This window comes from Vulpes lagopus, chromosome 10, assembly GCF_018345385.1.
Source record: "Vulpes lagopus strain Blue_001 chromosome 10, ASM1834538v1, whole genome shotgun sequence".
Classification (NCBI taxonomy): Eukaryota; Metazoa; Chordata; class Mammalia; order Carnivora; family Canidae; genus Vulpes; species Vulpes lagopus.
In genome coordinates, this window is record NC_054833.1 from 35,826,668 (window position 1) to 35,847,091 (window position 20,424).

The following is a 20,424-nucleotide window of genomic DNA, read 5'->3' on the forward strand; positions in this document are numbered from 1 at the left end:
TTCTCCCTCTGCCTGTGTCTCTGCCTCTCTCTTTCTCTGTGTGTCTCTCACGATAAATAAATAAAATCTTAAAAAAAAAAAAGCAACACTTTGAGGGGTACTCAGGTACGGCTAATACACTAATTACTAGGGGCCACAGGAGCTGCCATAACCGAGTCTTCAATCTCCTTACACTCCAGAGTGTGAAATGCAGTTACGAGGCAACTTCCAAATTAGGGAGGATGGGGAATGGTTATTGGAAAGTAAGTTTCCGGGCCGGGCCTCCAGAGTCCGTAAAGGCGAATTTAAGCTGCAAACTCCAACACGCGACGAGGGCGCCTCATTTTCGTGCACACGGTCACACCCACCCAGGCTCCCTGCAAAGCTGAGCCTAACCGGAGGCAGCGCGGCTGCGGTTCCAACAGCGCGCAGGGCTTTCCCGCAAAGCCGCAGCTACCAGGTCTAACCCTGGTCCTCGCTGCCTTTTCTTTTCTTTTCTTTTTTTTTTTTTTAAGCCTCCCCCAGAAATGCGCTCCTCCGGCCGGGGCGCTGGCAGGATGCGCCCTCCGCGGGTGCCCCCGGCGTGCGCCCTGGACGCCAGCCTCGGCACCCCGGGGCCGGCCCGGCGCGGGGCGAGGCCGGGCGGCGGGACCCGGCGGCGCGAGCGGGCCCAGCGGTCAAGTCCTCCTTAACTCCGGGGCCCTCGCGGGCCGCCCCCCTCCTCCCGGGGGCTGAGATTGCAGAGGAAGTGGGAAGGCTGCAATCTGTTCTTCGCACCAGCGCCCTCATGCCCCCGCCCTTCTCCTCGGCTCGGGGCTGCGGCGCGCCTCACCCCCGCCCCCCGCCCCGGGAGAGGAGCGGGCGGCGCGGCAGGGCCCGCGGGCTCAGGCCGGCGGCAGCCGCCCGCCTCCGCCCGGCAGCGCGAGCCCGCAGCCGCCCGCCCACCCGCGAGCCAGGCCCCGGGGCAGCCCCGGAGACCGCGGCGGCCGGATGCGCGGGCGCGTCACTTCCGGGCGGTGCAGCGGCGGCCGCTTGGAAGATGGCTGCGCCCTGTGGCTCGGAGCTGCCCGCCAACTCGCCGCTAAAAATCCCGAAGATGGAGGTGCTCTCCCCGGCTTCTCCTGGTGGCCTGAGCGACGGGAATCCATCGCTGTCCGACCCTTCCACGCCTCGGGGTGCCTCCCCGCTCGGGCCGGGCAGTGCGGCGGGCTCGGGGGCAGCGGCGTCCGGGGGTCTCGGGCTGGGGCTGGGGGGCCGCAGCGCCGCCTCGTCCTCGGTCTCCTTCTCCCCCGGCGGCGGCGGCGGCGGGGCCGCGGCAGCCGCCGCCGCCGCCTGCCGGGGCATGTCGTGGACGCCGGCCGAGACGAACGCGCTCATCGCAGTGTGGGGCAACGAGCGGCTGGTGGAGGCGCGGTACCAGCAGCTGGAGGGAGCCGGCACGGTGTTCGGCAGCAAGGCCCCGGGGCCAGCCATGTACGAGCGCGTGTCCCGGGCCCTGGCCGAGCTGGGCTACGAGCGGACCCCGTCCCAGTGCCGGGAGCGCATCAAGGTAACCGGCCGCCCGGCCTGGGGCAGCGAACCAGAGGCAGAGAAGGCGGGGAAGCGGGCCTCGGGGGCGGGGGCCGGTCCGAGCGCGGGGCTCCCCTCCGGGGCCCGGGGCGGGGGGGGGGGCGGGCGATTCGCATCTCCTCCGCCTTTTTCTTCTCTCCCTGGGAAGGGGGCTTTTTTCTTTTTTTCTTTTTTTTCTTTTTTCTTTTTTTTTTTTCTCTCTTCCCAGATGGCCGCCAGCCCGTAGGTTTCCTGAGTTTGAAGTTGGGCGTGCCTGCCGCCGCCCCTCTTTCTTGCCAATTGAGGATGTTCCTGCGCCTCCGAAGTTGGTAGTTTGCTCATTGTGCGCTGCGCGGCGGCCCCCGTGTGGCTGGCGCCTCTCGCCCCCACCGCCCGGGGCCCCTCGCTTTGTTCCAGGCTTACTGGCCCGGGGCGGGATCGAGGAAGGGGTAGAGGAGGGGGGGGGCCGGCGAGCCCCCAGTTTAGGAATTTTCAAACGAGTGGCAGTGCAGAGCCCTGCAGAAAAGCGGCTTTGGACGACTGGCCTTTGTGTCCGTCGCCTTGCTTTCTAACTTGAGCTTCGAAGGACGAGTAAGCCTCGAGATGCTTTGGAGAATTGGAAAGGCTCGATCGCAGCCAGAGAGCGTATTGTTACCGCGGAGTCCGGGGCGCAGTGGAAGTTAGCCTGCCTGCGGGTCGGTCTGGAATTTGTGGAGTGTGGATGCCTCCAGAGTTAGATTGGCTTGAGGCCCTGCTGTGTTTCTGACCGAGCTCCTTCGTGGAAGCCACTTTTCCCCCTGCTGTAGTTACTGTGCCGGATGTGGTGACGAGTAAAGCTCTCAGTGTGTGCATCTGGCCATTATCTCTGTGTTATCTGAATGTTTAAATATAGAGGCTTAATTCGGGCTAGACATTTTTTTTTTTTTTTAAATCACCAGCCAGGTTATCTTTTTGCTGTTTCCATTGACTTTTAATGTAGGCTTTCCGATTTGTATTATTGGCAGCTAGGAAGTTTTTGTTTTTTTGGGTAAGCTAGTTCCCTCATCATAGTGTCTGCTGAAAGGTTGTATTAGGATTCTTTCTCCCAGTTGTCAGTGAACTTCTTCTTGTTAATGATAGTCATAGTTAATCTGTGTACTTCTTTTCTGATAGGGATGGCACTTTTTTTTTTTTTTTTTTTGAGCTCCCTAGGGAGGGAAGGGGGCTAAAAAAACCCAGTGAGTACAAAGGCAATCACGCTAAAGTTGGAGATGGCTCCAAAGTTGAGGAGATCTTGGCTCAAGTAATGTTCATCCTGGGGCGATGTTGCTTAAAAAATTTGGGCCAGAAACTAAGATGTTTCAGACTTACTAACTGTTGTTCAAGGAATTCGGCACTCATTTGTCAATTACAAAATTGGTTTATTCGATAACATATAGGTTTTCTTGTATCCCCTCTTCCTCTCTCCTCTTAACAAAGTGTCATTAAAATCACAGTTTATAGACAGGACTAAAGTAGTAGCTAATAGTAGCCACTGTCTTCTGAATCTCATTCATTGTTGCATTAAAGAATAGAGTTATAAATTCAATTGCAAGATCATCAAGGTTAAATTTCTGGGGGAGTTTTTGCACTGTGTTGGTTAGCATCCACTCATGAACTTTTCTTGACTTTAGAAGCATACTTAGGCATTTGTAACCATTTTAGCTTAATCGATTTTTGTCCGTAGAAATTTCCCAATCAAACAGAAAAAATGTGCTATCAAAACCTCACTGAATTTAAATCTTTCCATAAAATTGTTTCTCAGATAACCAGGAACTATCTGTCCAGTTGGGTTGCATCTTTGTCCAGTTATGAGAACCATAACCTAAAGCAAAGAAAGGAGATTGAGCGTCTCTGAAGAATTTTTAAAAGAGAATTTTTGAACAGATAAGACCTATTTTTGAACAGATAAGACCAAATTGACCTCAAGTTCTTAGAATATTTTGAGAATATGTTGATGGTGATCAACAGTTGTAGTTGACAAGGATGGCAGATAACTGTATGTGTGTTACACTCTCTACTTGTTAAATGATTTCCAACAAGGAACCAGATTTCTTAATGTCGGTCTTTCCTGCCAGAATTATAGGCTCAGTAGAGCAAGTTCTGGTTTCTTTTATTCATTGCTGTATCTCTAGTGCCTAGCACCTAGTAGACACTGGAGATTACTAAATTTACCAAATAAAGTCTAGAAGGAGAAGTTTGGAACATATAGAAATCTAGATTAGTGTTCCTCAAACTTTAATCCAAAGACATAGGTTTTGAAACCCCATTTGAAACATTTTGCATTGAAAGCTAAGCTCTGTCCAGAAGACTTAGTATGAATGAGATCTTAAGCGTACAAGCAAATGTTGTCACTGGGATCATAGCATAGCCTTACACAGTTTTGAGGTGGATGTCCAAGTAATCCAGAATATGTTTATGAAAATAAAAACACAACTTCAAAAAATTCTCAGAGAATCTCAAATCCCTGAAAACAGATATTTAGATCCCAGTTTCAGAAAACCTATTTAGAATTTGTAATTCAGAAATCTCTTTCACTTTATTGTCTTGATGAGAACTGCAAAAAAAAAATTCAATCTTTTTTGCTTTAGATTTTACAAAAGAGAAAAGCAGTGCAGGAAGATGTGGACCATGAGGAACTTCTTGTGCACGATAATGTGCTCCCTTAAATGTGGACTTGTGTCAGAGGCTCACAGGGAAGGGATATCATGTGTCAAATTTCTGGCTGACATATTTATTAAAGCTCCATTATGAAAACTCCATAGTATCTTCTAAGTTTGAAAGGAGGGAAGAGATAGACAGTAACTTAGATTTTGTTCACGAAACTTTCCCTCAATCCTAGTTTCAGCATGTTAATGTAGCAGCCTTCCACTTTATCACAAGAAGGCATCAGAAAGCTGACCGCTAGCCCAGCCTGGCCACCTTTCTGAATAAACTGAAAGCACATCCCTTCCCTTTTCAGAACTGTGTTTGAGACTTCTTACCTATTAAAATTCTAAATTTTTTAAAAATTTATTTATTTTTATTTATTTATGATAGTCACACAGAGAGAGAGAGAGGCAGAGACATAGGCAGAGGGAGAAGCAGGCTCCATGCACCGGGAGCCCGACGCGGGATTCGATGCCGGGTCTCCAGGATCGCGCCCTGGGCCAAAGGCAGGCACCAAACCGCTGCGCCACCCAGGGATCCCTAAAATTCTAAATTTTGAACTTAAGTAATGACTCTTGGATTTTGCTACCAGAGTACTATTTTTGAATACTGTCCAAGTGAATACATATATTTCTAAGTGCATAGGATTTTAGCTTAAAGTCACATAGAACCATTTGTTTATTGCTGTAAAGAGTTTCATTTTAAAGTCTGACATGTCCTATTATTGGTATTTGTTCAGTCAGTTGGATGAAATGGATGTGTTTGAGACTGACTGCCTCACTCCACAGATTATTGTTTGGTTCTGAAGTGTTTTGCTTTTTTGTTTGTTTGTTTGTTTGCCAGAAGAAAATTTGCCCACTAACAATTGCAGTCTAATTTTAGAGTCAGATAAATAGTGAGGTGATTTTCTGTCTGGTCCATGTATGACTTATCTCCTAAAGGCCTTTTTTCCCTGTTTCCATCTACCAGATACATCACTGCTTACTATATGCAGGGCTGTATGCTAGATGTTAGGATGAATTAAAAAATTGTAATATACATTCCAGAGCTTACACGGCAGTTGAAGTCTGTACACACATCAAAGAGTTAAAAAGCTCTCCAACGCAAGGGATGGTATGTGATGGCAGTATTTGATTAAGTGTCGTATGACTAAAGCAGACAATAAGTGTGATGACTTCAAAGGAGGGAAAGATCTCATCACAGTCCATACTGTAGTAGTTGAAAGATCCATCTAGACTTGGCATTCATGAAAGCATTCACTTCTGAGCCAGATGCTGTATTCACACTTCAGTCAGTTAATCTGATGCACTGCAAAACTCATTCTCAAGTCCCAGATTTTTGGGTGTTCTCCAAAAATTTGCCTCTTGAGAGTTGGCTTTATGTCTTTGAAACAGATGTGTACTTCTTGCTCTGCCTTGAGATGAAATGCAAGGTGATTGTATGACCTAAAAAGCTTGTCTTTGCTGGACCAATATGGGTTGTTCATCAAATTTAAACGTGGTCGGGAGCCTTCTGCCTAGCAAACAAAAATGGTTATTTTTTAAGGGATATTGCTTAGATTTATTCATCAGTAATTGGTAAAATCTGTAGAATAAATTTCATACTTTAACAGACAAATTACATATAGTACATTTGGTCTTTCATTTTAGCTCTCAAGCCTTGTCATTATTTGTTTGCGAGAACCCATAGGATAAAGATGACTTGGAGCCTGAAGCTCCTAGCTACCTTTGTTCCTGTGTAAGCATTTTAACAGACTCCACCCATCTCTGAGGACTTTTCTCTTGGTGTTTGCAGCCCAGACGGTCCCTCTGTATTATCACTGAAAGATTTCCAAGATATATGGTATACCAGTCAAATAGTTTGTAAGGAGGATTTAGTCAGGTTTGTTGGGTCCCATTTTTTTTTTAGATATTCCTTTTCTGTTATTGCCACGCCACTGTCACCCAGAAACTTGTGTGTTCCAGAATGTTTGCCGGCTTGTGAATCTGATACAGGCCTGGTGTGTGTCTTAAAAGACCAGACCATCTTAGACTATTGACCATATACGTAGAGTCTTTCAGTTTAGGAGGTAAGGGTCTAATGAGCACATGTTAAAACTTTGGATGAATAGGCTTCCAAGTCTGTTTCTTGGCATTTTGGGAAATCTAGTGAAGAGTGGAATGAAATTATTATGGACCCTTCATGAAGAAGATGTGTAAAAGGAAAAGGGAGTTTAGAAAGCACATAGTACAAAGAGTGCTGTTTACTAAAACTTTCTGTGATCATGGAAATGTTCTATATCTAATACAGTTCAGTGCGACAGCCACCAATCTCTTATAGTTGTTTAGACGTTGGAATGTGGTGGTTAATGTGCCCAAGGAACTGAATTTTAAATTTTGTTTTAATTTTTTTTTTAAAGATTTTATTCATGAGAGACACAGAGAGAGAGACAGAGAGAGAGAGACAGAGACACAAGCAGAGGGAGAAGCAGGCTCCACGCAGGGAACCTGATGCGGGACTCGATCCCGGGACTCCAGGATCACGCCCTGGGCTGAAGGCAGGCGCTAAATCACTGAGACACCCAGGAATCCCCAAGAATCTCAAGAGATATTCCCCCAGAAATCTCAAGAGAGAGAGAGAGTGAGGGGGAAGGAACAGAGGGAGAGGGAGAAGCAGGCTCCATGCTTGGTGCAGAGCTCAGCATGGGACTGTGTCTTCCCACCCTGAGATCATGACCTGAGCTGACATTAAGAGTTAAGACGCTTAGCTGAACTACCCAGGCGCCCCTTTAATTATTTTAATTTTAAATTATAAATGCCACATGTGACTAGTGGCTACTATATTGAACAGTGTCCATAAAAAGTTATTTCGAGTCCTAAAGAAGTCTGTTTTATGAAACAATTCTCATAGCTACATACTCAAACTTTTAGGGGAAGCTCAAAGTTCCCTTTTCTTGCCCTCCTTGTCACTTTATTCCTGTGTCAGAGGAACCTTGATAGAAGTCAGGAAAAATGGTCCATGTACTAGGGAGGAAGAGCTTTTAGTGCAAGGAATAAAGTGCTGTAACTGCAGTTTGGCTGGGGCAGAGAGTGTCATATTCTTGGTTCTCTAGGATGATGACATCTGATAGAAGTTTCTTGTGATACGAGTGTCCTATTGTCTGTATGCCCATTTGTCACTGTGCAATAACCACTAGCCATAGCTGGTTACTGAACACTTGAATGGGGCTAGTGTAACTGTGTGAAATGAAATTTTTAAAATTTTATTTAATTTTAATTAAATTTAAATAGTCCTATGTATGTAACCACTGGCTATTGGCCAGAACAGCTTTGGAATAACGGTATTTGAGCTTCTTTGTTTATGTACTCCCAAACAAGTTCTTGTACTCTCTTGAATATTTTAAAACTGACATTACAATTTTTTCATTATATATGAAAGTTTACAGGAAGTTAATAGGATATAGGAAATAGTAAATCTAGTATGAGATGAACAGGTTGAGGATTGGCTGTAAACTTAGTAATGTACTCTGAATCTGAAAAATCCATGCAAAATTCATATCTGTAGATTTTATCAAAGTGCATCTTGAAAATGTTGATAATCAGACAATATTCCATTTACATTTAAAAGAAACAATATCACTAGCCTATTTTGCTTTGGTTATTCTAAATTAAAAGCCAAGCTTTACACCTAAGAAATGCCAGGAATCTCTAATGTTTTAAGGTGCCTTGATTAATCATTAAAGGAAGAGTAGAGATATCCCAGTAGGAGGCCACTGCTTTAGAACTCTGAGCCTCTTTCTTTCTTTCTTGGCAGATATAATGGGACTGGGCCATTAGATTCCATTGCCCTTAGGAAACAGGAGAAAGGTGTGGAGCTTAACTCTTGGCTAAAGTCCAAGAATCTTTGGGAGGATTTGGAGATCTTGCCCATTCCCTTTCATCAGATTCAATTGACAGATTGATCATAGGGTTTCTCCAAATACTAAAGTCTGAAATAAGGACTTGATATTTTTTTTATTATTCACACACAAATATTTGAGTACCTTGCCTGTTAGGCCCTAGAAATGCAGCAGGGTACCATCTACCACTGAGTGTCCACTTTCCAGCGATGGTGGCAGATTAGTAAAGCATCAATTACAGTACTGTGATCAAGGTCTGTGTAGCATGTTGACATTATGTTCATGGTGCTTCAGAAGCACACAGCAAAGGCCCAGGAGGGTATCTTGGGATCATAGCCTCTCAGGAGGTAGATCTTGAAGGTAACGTGGGACTGGACTGAGAAGGAAGAGAGAGATGAGCAGTTGGGGTAAAAGACCAGAGACAGCATAACCTAAGACACTGAAAACTACAAATACAGTAAAATATTTTTTGTTCAAGAATCCTAAACTGAAAACACCTAAACGCCGTAGTTCCAAAAAATTCATAAGTGATAAGCTGTTTAAAAGTCACGCCACGCATGGCATTTGATGAAGGTATGACTTAGAATCTACCAGTGACTAGTTGGTGTCTTAAAGGACCAAGAAAAGGGTGGAGCAGGTAGTTTTGGAATAACAGTAGAGTGGGATACCAATTCTAGACAATTTTATGTTTTGATGAATAACCTTTCTGTAGTGTTGGATTGTAGTTGTGCAGATATCTATTATATATTTCATTCTTATATAGAAAAACCAGAGCAGTGCATCTTTTTTTTTTTTTTTTTTAAGATTTTATTTATTTACTCATGAGAGACAGAGAGAGAGAGAGAGAGAGGTAGAGACATAGGCAGAGGGAGAAGTAGGCTCCATGCAGGGAGCCCGATGTGGGACTCGATCCCGGGACTCCAGGATCACACCCTGAGCCAAAGGCAGATGGGGGTGCCCGCTCCCACTAGTACTGGGCAGCTGGCTTACTCCTTGGGGACTGGCAGCTCAGGGTCACATTGGTCCCCATGCGGGGCACCCCCAGGAGGCGGCAGGAGGGAGGAGCTAGAGGAACTAGAGCAGGGAGATGGGTTAAAAACTCAAACCCAAGGAAAAACAGACCCCTGCCATCCCCACCCCCAAAATGCTCCCTGTACACCCCTCCTCTGACCTCTACACTCTGCCATTTGGGAGAGAGACCTGCCTGCCCCCCCCCCCCCGCCCCCCATGGGGCTGGGGAAGGTTTGCAAAGTGTGCTTCACACTCACCCAGCACACTGAGTTCTAAAGTTTTGCTGCCATGGCTCCTATTTTTGCCTTCATGGTCTTGCACATTCACAGAGCAGCGGTAGGACCCAGAGTCTTTCTTCCGGAGGCCCTGCAGCCGCAGGGACACATTCTGGGAGGGCATGGAGTAGACCAGGGATACCCCAGATTTGCTTGATGTGGCCCCACTGATGTACGCCAACACCTGGTGGGGAGCACAACGCCTCCCCGTTATTCCATGTGTGCCCTGTGCCCACAGGCTCAGCTGACCCGCCTCCCCCACGCTGGCAGTCTGCAAGTGCTCCTCCCTGTACTCATCCCTCTACCCTGTACCAGCTCCTCATTCAACTGCTGTCTCTCTAGCCTCCCTCTCTCTGCCCCTGGGTCCTCTTCCCACAACAGTTCTTGACCCCCTATGCTTTGTCTCTTCATCTCCCATTTGGCAAGTTTAGAAAGGTGGTCATAACCTACTAAAATTGATTTCCCAACCCACTAATGGGCCCTAACCTGCAGTTAGATAAAAGATTAGAAGATATTGGTGTGAGATCAAGGTTTTTCAGTCATTGTGTTCTTTTAGATTTAAGGTGTCAGAACTTCAGAAATATCATAATTTGGAACAGGTTGTATCCCAGGCATTCTGGCAAAATGTTTTATACTATGTAGTTCTAGATAGCCTGAGCCTAGGGTTTGAGAGAAGAAGGTGGAAGGAGATGGGAAGTGATAAGAAATGAGATAGGAGACATAAACAAGAGGTGAGATGATGAACCAAGGAGTTTAGATTTTACCCTAATCATCAAAGAGCTGTAAGATGGGGAGTGGACATGGTTAGTGTTAGGTTTTAGTACTGGCTGTGATGTGGAAATGGGTTGGAAAGGATGAGACTTAGAAGCACAAAGACCATTCAGAGGCTTCTTGCAGTAAGCTCAACAAGAAGTGCGATGAAAACAAGACAGTAGATTTCAGATATACCCAAATCGGAGGGGTTGATTGGGGAATCTGAAAATTCTAATCTGTAGGGTTTGATAGATCTTAACTGGTCACAGCTTCTACCCACTTACACAGGATTCTTTGTTGTAGTCCTCAAAGATTGTCACAGTGCTTCGTAACCTCAGTTTTTAGAGTTGGTTCTAGAACTCATCTAAAACACCATTTTAGCACAGTCCTATGTTACCTCTAGGATGTACTCTGGAGTCTCTTGGATTCTGATCTCTATGATTTTCAGAAGTAATGATCCTGCCGTTTTATTTTTTCCTCTTTTCTAACATTACCAAAGGGCAAGGACTAAAAGTCACGTCTCTAATTTCAGATGTTAATTGTCATACAGGCACTCTGAAGTATGTTCATGTCAGATAGAATAGCAATTTCCCCCCCTTTATGAAGGTCACATCTGTGTATCAAAAAGGTTTCAAAATAGGAGGAAAAATGTCAAAAACAAAGACCAGTACCACAAAGAGCTTTAGTTTTAAACGATTGTTAGGGTTGCTGTGATTATTAGGTACTCTCTAATCTTATTTCTGTTGTGGGGCCCATGCAGTGTGTTTGTCTGCCTGATATTGACCATTGCAAAAAAACTTTATTCAGTGTTCAGAATGAGTGCTTAATGAATCTGTGCCTGGTATGCATATGTTATAAATTATCTGGAGTTTGTAATCTATATGGAGTCTTCCCCCTACTGTTCTGAATCACTGGAAAATGTCTGCATATTGGAAAAAAGGCATGTATTTAAGTCTGTTTTAATTCTTAGCTTATTGTAGTTGAGAGTCCTTGAGCCAGTGGGAAAACTTTTTTTTTTTTTCTCTCGGCACTAATCAAGTGAGTTTTATCTTGTCATTTAGTGGGATGTATTGTTATTCCTTAGTAAAATACAAACCTGTGTTTATTCTCAGACTTTAGGAAAAACAGCCATCATTTTATTTTTATATATGTGTTCTTGGCTATATTCATAAATTACATATTTTGAGCTACCAAGTAATACTTCATTCTATACAAATTGATGCAGTAGAATGGAAGTTATTTACTTAGATATGTTTTCTAGTTGCATTTTCTCAGCCTGTGTAAGTCTATTTTGTTGTAATAGCCTGAAGTTTTGAAACTCACAATATTGTTTCTCTAATATCTACCTTCAGATTTCTTCATTTATTTGAATAAGTCAATTATGTTTGTAATTGATACTAATAAAACCAGAATAAAGTTCATATCTTCAAAAACTGCTTTTATTATTATTATTTTAAATTTACAGATACTTTCTCTAAATGGAAGGAGCTGATTTATGATTTAGAAAGAAGAGTGTGATAGGTCAAAAAGAACCTCAACCTTATATTTGATCTCTCAATTACCATATAAAGTGTTAGGGAATTTTTATTCATTCATTCATTCATTTGTTTAGTAAAAAATCCGTTGAGCTGCTTCTGCATGCCAGGCACTGATTTAGGTGCTAGAAATACAAAATCGAAAAAAAAAAAAAAACCCTCCCTTCAAAGAGCTTACATTCTAATAGAAACCAATATGATATTTTAAATATGCAATTCAAAACAAATAGCACAAAAGAAAGAAGGCCACTCAAATATGATATTAATAGATATCAGTCTTATTGACCTTATAACATTTGAGCTCTTTATTTTTTCCCTTAAGTAAGCTCCCCATCCAACATGGGGCTTGAACTCACTGAGATCTGGAGTCGCATGCTCTGCTGACCAAGCCAGCCAGGTGCCCGGGAATGTTTGAGCTCTTATCTTTCATTGTATGTTAGCCATAGAGGTTCAGTTTGCCTTTTCTTTATTAAAAAAGAGTTACATGATTTTATATTATACCTTTTTATTGTGATATGTCCACTCAGGTGACTGAGGTTTGCCCCATCAAGCAGCAAAGTGCAACATTGTTAATATTCATTCAGTAATTAGATAATGAGCACCCCTGTTTAGTCTTCAGCATAATCAGGTAATGTCCCTTCTCTCTTTTGCGATTAGGAGACATGGTTAATAGTTGGACTTTGAGGGATCAGAGTCGTGCCTGTTCTAGAACAGTATAAAATAATATTTTTTCCTTTGTAAACCACATTACAGAATTAAGAAAAATCAGTGGGGAAATTTTAACTTCATGGAAGCATGATTAATTACATACCTATGACATGTTATTTTTCAAGAAGTGGTGAATCTGATTTTTTTTTTTAAGATTTATTTATTTATTTGAGGAAGGGGGCAGGGAAGTGGCAGAGGGAGAGAATAGTCAAGCAGGCTCCCACTGAACATGGAGCCAAAAGTGGGGTGAGATCAGGACCTGAACCAAATCCAAGAATTGGATGCTTAACTGACTGAGCCACCCAGGTGCCCCATGATTTTAATTCCAGTAAATTTCCATGCGCCAAAACAGGAATGAGAGATCCACATGCTTTTTCCCCTATTGAACTCAAAGAAAATTTATGGGTCATTCATACTTACTATTTGATTCATGCTGTTCCCTCTGCCTAGTGGTTCTCATATGCAGGTTGCCCAATTAGTGAGGCCTATTCCTGTGGTTAGTTAGGATTCCTTTTCTCCCCTTTTCTTTATATGTCCGTGTTAGTCACCATATTCTTGCCAAGACTACAGACCTTTGAAAATAGTTAAATGATTGGCATTTATATATAAAGAGGAAATAGAAGCAAAAAGTTAAAGGAGCTATACTAGTATAGTCAGGTGTTTCTGAAACTTGAAAAATCTAAAGCATGTTTATACAACAATGTTACTTAATATGTAACAAACCTAAATCTAGGTATAACACTTACAGATCTCCTTTGTAATCAAAAATAACTTTAAATTACTTTTACATGCCAATAAAACTAAAAATGAGAAAATCAAGCTAGCAATCCTTTAACATCAGATGAGGTGGTTTAGTTGAAACTTACTTCCAGACAAAATTCTGATACTAACTGCTACAGTTTGTTGTTCCTGCCACGTGCTTTGTGATAAAATTTCGGGGCTTTCTTTACTTAAACTAACCTTTATAAGTGGTCTCCATGTGGTGTGACTGTCATTTTTGTTATAATGAACATTTATTGAGTACAAGCTATTAGGTAGACACGGTTTTAAGTGCTCTGTTTGCATTTTTCATTGAACACTCACAACAAATCTATGATGGAGGTACTGTTATTAGCCCCACCAAACAGATGGAGAAATTGAGGCACAGTGAGATTAATTCATCTAATGTCACAGAGCTAGCAGGTGGTGAAGTTAGACTGAGCAGTCTATCTCCATGCTCTTAACCACTTGTTTCTGTTCCCCCTTTATGAATCATCAGCCCACCTTTTATAAATGTTAACAATGGAAGTAAGTTTTTGGCAACAGTGTGATCATAAACAATCAAATGCAATAGCCAAAACACATAGCAACACAGATGGATGTTATTATGCTCATACATGTTACTTATCACGGAAGGAAAACAGAAGTTTTCAAATCCTTGCAGATAATTCATGGTGTCCTGAGATTATAAGCACAGTGAAAAAGATCTGATTTGGAAGTCTCAAGAAAGACAACAGGTATTGAAACATAAATAAGGCTTTTATTGTTAAAGACTCAGTTTGCTCAAATCTTTATATAAATGATGATATTTATTGAACTACCAACTCCTCTTAAAGGAAGTAAGTTTGAACTGCAGAAGGATTTAAAGGTAGAATTACTTTTTGGCAGTAAAAGCAGGTAAGGATGTGGCTTACCGAAAAGAGGCCATGGAATGTCCATTACCTAAGCTGCCATCGTTCACCTAATATGTAAGTGGTTTACTCTTCTTAGAGATGATGAGGATGAGATGGGCTGTTTGTAATATATAATGTAAATGTGCCCCCCAAAAGTATATATGCATATGAAGAAAGCTAAAAACAAAATAAATAGGAGAGTGCAGGGAGTAACCCACGTGAATATGGTTACTTCTGCTAAATATTAAAATGAGCTCTGAAAAAATAAAATGAGCTCTGTATAAACATCCTGGCAATTATGGCAAAAAGGTAAACACCGTGACTTTCTATACTTTTCAATGTCTACCGAAGAGGGGAACACCAGATCTTAGCTTTGAAACTGAAATTTACGTTAACGAGGTTCTGATAGTGACCTTGGATAAGCTCTTACCTTTCCCTTAGTTCACGATTCAGATAAATAAGGATATATCACAAATCTTTCATATACATGGGATACACTCTGCAGACCCCTCCAGGAATAAGACGCTAATCTGCCCGCCCTCACACATGGACAAATAACTGGCCAGGGCTTCCAGTTGAATTCCTGGAAGGAAGTTCCCTTAGCCCAAGGGAGCTACCTCTCCCAAGGTTAGATTCCCTCTCCAGGGGTAGCCTGAATCCAGTGGCTGGTCAGTGCTGAAATTCAACATACAGCCACCTTGCCCCAGTTCAGGACAACTCTGAAGGGTCATCCCAGTTGCCACATGCCACTTTGGGTTAGCCAAGGCCTCTGTTGCAGCCGTGTCTTATTTCAACTTTGCCCAACCCTATTCCGGTCAGTCTCTCAGAGGTGTTTTCAAGAGCCTTCCTCAGTGAGCCTGCTGCACGGACTCCACAGGCTATTTCCTAGGACCCTCTCTTTTAGCAGTAAAAATTAGGAATAATAAATATAAACTGCTTAGTTCAAATCTCAGCACACAGTAGGCACTGAGAGAAGTGGTAGTTACGGTTTTTACCTTCATTGCACAGGACATTGAGCCACATATGGAAAATGTTTGATTTTTGTAGACTACATTTTTCATATGGCTATTGCTTTTAGCAATCCTCATAAAGGTAAGAATAAGATAAAAATGCAGCCAAATGAGCTATAAAAAGTGTTTATGATTACCTGAATTTCTTTCTAACAACTTCCTATATAAGTTCAGGTTGCCCAAGGACAGATGCATAAACTTAAAACATGCTTATTTTCAGGTTTTTCATGGGATATCTGTTAGCATATGAAGATGTGTTCTTTTCATGCATTTATGATCTGTAGTTTATACCATGTAAATGCAAAAAACCCACTACTTTTTGAAGTACAGTTGACTTTTGAACAACATAAGGGTTAAGGACACCTAACAGTCAAAAATCTGGTTATAACTTTTGACTCCCCCAAAACTTAACTACTAATAACCTGCTGTTGATTGGAAGACTTACTGATGATATGAGCAATTAACATATTTTTTGTGTTATATGTATTATATATTGTATTCTTAAAATAAGCTAGAGAAAAGAATGGTTAGACAATCATAAAAGAAAATGTATTTACAGTAATGTAATTGAAAAAATTCACATGTAAGTGGACCCTTGTAGTTCAAATTTGTGTTGTTCAAGGGTCAACTTTAATTCAGTATTTACCCCCCCCCCTTTTTTTTAAGATTTTATTTATTTATTCATGACAGACGCACAGAGAGAGGCAGAGACATAGGCAGAGGGAGAAGCAGGCCCCATGCAGGGAGCCTGATGTGGGATCCCAGGACTCCAGGATAACGCCCCGGGCTGAAGGCAGGTGCTAAACCACTGAACCACCCAAGGATCCCCAGTATTTACCCTTTTTAAAACAATTGACTGAATCTCATCCCAAATTCAGTCAAGACTAATGCTTGTATCCAGATACCTTGATGGAGGATTTCTAATAACCTTATTTCTTCCATGATTTTGTCTAGATGTCACAACCAAAGATGTAAAATTTACTAATGGAAAGAATTTGTATTATAGATTATCTTTGCATAATAGATGGTAGTTTTTAGTTAGAAAATAACTACAGAACTTTCATGGTTCACATGAAAGGAATGAGGTGGCCATTTTGGGGGAGGCGAACTGCTTTGCACCATTCCCCTTCTAAACACTGGTCTCATTGCTGGTAGAAAGTGCCCCTTGTTTGGAAGCAGGACAAGGTAATGGTAAAGCTGTGTGAGGTATTTTTGTAATGTGTGTGCACGTGTGTGTGTTTACATGTGTAGTTTTTAATTGTTAGACATGGTTGATTATGGACCAATTAGTGTGCAGTGTGGGATGTTGGTATGGGAGGCCTTTACAGATGAATGATTCTCCCCTACTATCCTAGAAATATTTTTTTTTAATTTTTTAATTTTTTAATTTTTTTATTTATGATAGTCACAGAGAGATAGAGAGAGAGGCAGAGACACAGGCAGAGGGAGAAGCAGGCTCCATGCACCGGGAGCCCGACGTGGGATTCGATCCCGGGTCTCCAGGATCGCGCCCTGGGCCAAAGGCAGGCGCCAAACCGCTGCGCCACCCAGGGATCCCTCCTAGAAATATTTTAGATAATTCTCTTGAGTGTTTAGTTCTCACATATTAATAGAAGTTAACATTTTAAATATCATCTGAATACCACTTTGAGGTGATGCCCCCGGGTGTGAATTACTAAGAAAAAGACTTAACAGAGATGCTAATGTAGCAACTTCAGAAGTGATGTAGGAGGTCAGATGAAAATAACCTAATCCAGGTTAATTCTTTGCCAAACAACTGATGTTTCCCCCATTTGGATGCCGAAGAAGTTCTAGGCAAATAGTGGTATGTGGCTGCCTTGACTCTTAACTATCTGTTGCTGCTTGTGTCTGAAATAGTTAAGCAGTTCGGTAAGCCCTAATTTTTTGACCTGTCTTGTTCTAAATAGAGAAGCACTTGAGGATTTCATGCCTAGAAGGATTCTTGTATCCCAGAGAAGCCCTTAAACATGACTACACTTACTAGGTATGGCTTGTACAGTGTTGCCACCAATAGGAGATATTGTATGAGCACCCTTATGATTTACCAATGGTATAGGGTTAAAAACTTTATGGTCATATGAATATAGTTTCTTGAGCAATGGAAGATGTTTGTTTTTGACAATTGGTATTATCCTCCTTGAGGGTTTTTCTGCATAGTCTGAATGGATAGGACCCTCACCTGCTAGCATAGAGGAACTAGGAAACTTAGAAGAGTTGATACTCAGAATCAAAATTTCCTGAATTATTTGTTCTACGCAAGACTCTCTCCCTCATGAAGACAGTACTGCCCAGTTATAGACACAAAAGTGAGTCATTCATAGCCAGATTTGGAATGCGGTGTGAGCTGATAAAATCAATCCTGGACAGTTCCCCACAGAGACTGGGGCTCCAGCGAGGTAAGATGTCTTGGTTTCTGGTGGTCGTTCTTCCGTTTGACCCTATCAGAATCCAGGGAACAGTTGAGTCTTTTTTCCTTTTCTATCTTTGACAGAATTCTACTTTATATCCTTGAATATTATATTATGTAATTTGTAAGGCATAAGTAATAATAATATTTGGACAGAGTGACAGAGCTCTCTTTGGTGAGTGACCCCACCCAAGGAAAAATATAAACCAGAATGGTAGATATTTTTAAAATAGCCCTTGCCCTCTGCAGTTATTCCTTTTGTTACAGAGGGAGTTTGCTTTGCTAATTATAGCTGTATTTGTGTTTTATACCCTTTTTTGCTCCTGCTTTTTTCAAGTAGGAGCCTTACCTACCTTGGAGTTATCGATTCTCTAAAGAAAATAGGCCATAGTGGTTATACGGGGAGTTTCCTGATTTTCTTCGCCAAGAAAAAAATAATCCTGCTAGTGGTTTACAATGTAGAAATTACCCTAATTCATTTACCTAATAAGTATATATACACACATAAATATATAGCTCTTATGTGATAGGCAGTATTCTGGGCTCAGGGAAACTGAACTAGGCAGACATAATTCCTACCTCACAGAGTTTATGATCTAGGGGAATAGTTCTCTTAGGGAACATTCACATTATGTGAGTGGCATTTGGGACTTTTTTTTTTTTTTTTTTTTTTGACCAAATTCCTTTTGAAGGAATACCTATTTGTCTTGGGTCCTTGGCTTCTCATTTGTTAAGTGAGGAAGGTGAACTAACATAATCTCTGAGGTTCTTTTCCATTCAGAATGCCCATAATATTTTGGAAGCTGAAACCTGGTTTGCTCTTGGAGCTTTTGGCAGCTCCATTCACCCACGAGATTATCCCGCAAGGATGGTGATATAGACAGATAATAAATAGTATCAAGTGCTCCAGTGAGTTAAGGACAAAGTTTGAGGGTCATTTTCTTAGTAATTAAGACATCGATGACCATGATATGAATGATTTCAGCAGAATGATAGATCAGACTTAGTCCCCTTGGGTTAAGGACTAATTAGTGTAAATAGTGTAAATAGCCTAAATAGTGCCTATTCCTTTGAGACCCTTTGGGCTTTAGAAAGTATTAAAATGGGGGGATCCCTGGGTGGCGCAGCTGTTTGGCGCCTGCCTTTGGCCCAGGGCGCAATCCTGGAGACCCGGGATCGAATCCCACGTCAGGCTCCCGGTGCATGGAGCCTGCTTCTCCCTCTGCCTGTGTCTCTGCCTCTCTCTCTCTCTCTCTCTCTGACTATCATAAAAAAAAAAAAAAAAAAAAAAAAAAGAAAGAAAGTATTAAAATGGGAAGATGCTAAAGCTTAGCCATTGTGGCTACTAAGGAAAGTAGTCAAGACTTTCTTTCCTATACTTGTTTCTAGATGGTGAATTTCCCTGTTGTAAGTTGTTACCTTATGTAGTTTATTTAGCATCTGTATTGGTAAGTGAATCAGGTAATGAATGATCATATATTTTGTGATTCAATTGGAACAGATAATTGGCATAATTTATGAATCATTTAATATTGCCTGATTGCCACTTCAGAAAAAAGATTTCCTCCCTAGCAGGTGGGGGAAAAGTGCTATATTTTTGTGATAAATAAATTGATATCCTTATATGTTTTTACTGCTAGAAATTGTTTCTTTCAAAAAGCAGAAGATTTTGACTAATTTACCTCCTGAAGGAAATATTAATGCTGCCTTATCTAAATGAACAGGATACGGAGCAAACTGATTAAATTGTACGTAAATTGGTTGTCCCAATTTTTAGAATCTCTTATAAAACCTAATACACAAATTAAGTCTACCTTGTTTTAGGACTTCCAACTAATACCTGATGTATTTTATGGAAGAAGCAACAACATGGTATACAGCAGTTTCTGAACGTGAGGTTCTTGTATGGGCTTTTCAGAGAGTTGTGTTCCCCTTAAAATTGTATAGAACAGTTTTATATGTGTGTTTTTCTGGGAAGGGGATCCATGACCCAAAAAAGTTAAGAACCTCTATTCTGGAGAGGAAAAAGAAAAAGAAAATTTAAGAAAAAAATATCTTTCACTTGCCAAAACCTCCCCTGTAGCGCTAAGGACTGGGGGAGTGTGAAACAAGTGCTATATTTTTGGTTTTGGTTTTGATTTGTTGGGATTTAGAGTTGCTTGGTTTTAAAGGATTTAGGTGCCTGGCAAATCAGTTTGCCAGATTTTGATATATTGGAGAACCTAAGAAAATAGGTAGTAAAACTTCTGCTGGCCCCAGATGGATTGTGCCTCCAGTGACTTCCTAATCATTAGTCACAGCTCTGTGTAATATACACACATATGCAGTGATATATGCTGTACTCATAATATCCCTCTTACTGTGTGCAGAAATGTGTTTATTTACTCATGTCTCCTCTTTCAGGTTTTTAAAAATTTTCCACCTTTTGTGCTCACAGTAAAAAACTAAAGCTAGCTAAAGAAATTTTGACTCTCTCTACAAGATATTGCAATAAATTCAGTGATTTTTTTTGTTGTTGTTGCCTCATTAACTAAGAGCAACTAGTTGTAACAGTTACAATAAAGCAATAAATTATTTAAGAATTTATTTACTTATTTGAGAGAGAGAGAATGTGAGTACAAGTTGGGAGAGGGCCAGAAGGAGAAGCAGGCTCCCCGGCTGAGCAGAAAGCCTGATGTGGGGCTCAATCCTGGGAGATCATGACCTGAGCCAAAGGCAATGTTTTATTTATTTATTTATTTATTTATTTATTTATTTATTTATGACACAGAGAAAGAGAGAGAGAGACAGAGACATAGGCAGCTCCCCAGGGGGAGCCCGATTCAGGACTTGATCCCAGGACCAGACGCTCAACCACTGAGAGACCCAGGTGCCCCTAAAGCAGTAACTTTAAAGGAAGAAAGAAGATAGATATATTTCACAAAGACTTTTTTGCTACAAAATACACATCTTAGGCTGAGGTATTGTTTTTAACACTTTTA

General features: G+C 41.7%; 1 protein-coding gene across 9 annotated transcripts in view; it reads left to right on the forward strand.

Moving 5' to 3' along the window:
- The first annotated feature begins 744 nt into the window (after window positions 1-744).
- Window positions 745-20,424, forward strand: part of MSANTD2 (Myb/SANT DNA binding domain containing 2) — a 32,258-nt gene continuing 12,578 nt past the window's right edge. For 2 of the 9 annotated variants that reach the window (XM_041771348.1, XM_041771347.1), the window contains exon 1: window positions 748-1,528. In XM_041771348.1, the coding sequence (XP_041627282.1) occupies window positions 767-1,528 (762 nt within the window). In that variant the 5' untranslated portion in view covers window positions 748-766. Of the gene's footprint in view, window positions 1,529-1,756; window positions 1,771-20,256; window positions 20,404-20,424 lie in introns of those variants that run through there. The other 7 variants (XM_041771343.1, XM_041771346.1, XM_041771349.1 and 4 more) reach the window with 6 other exon arrangements.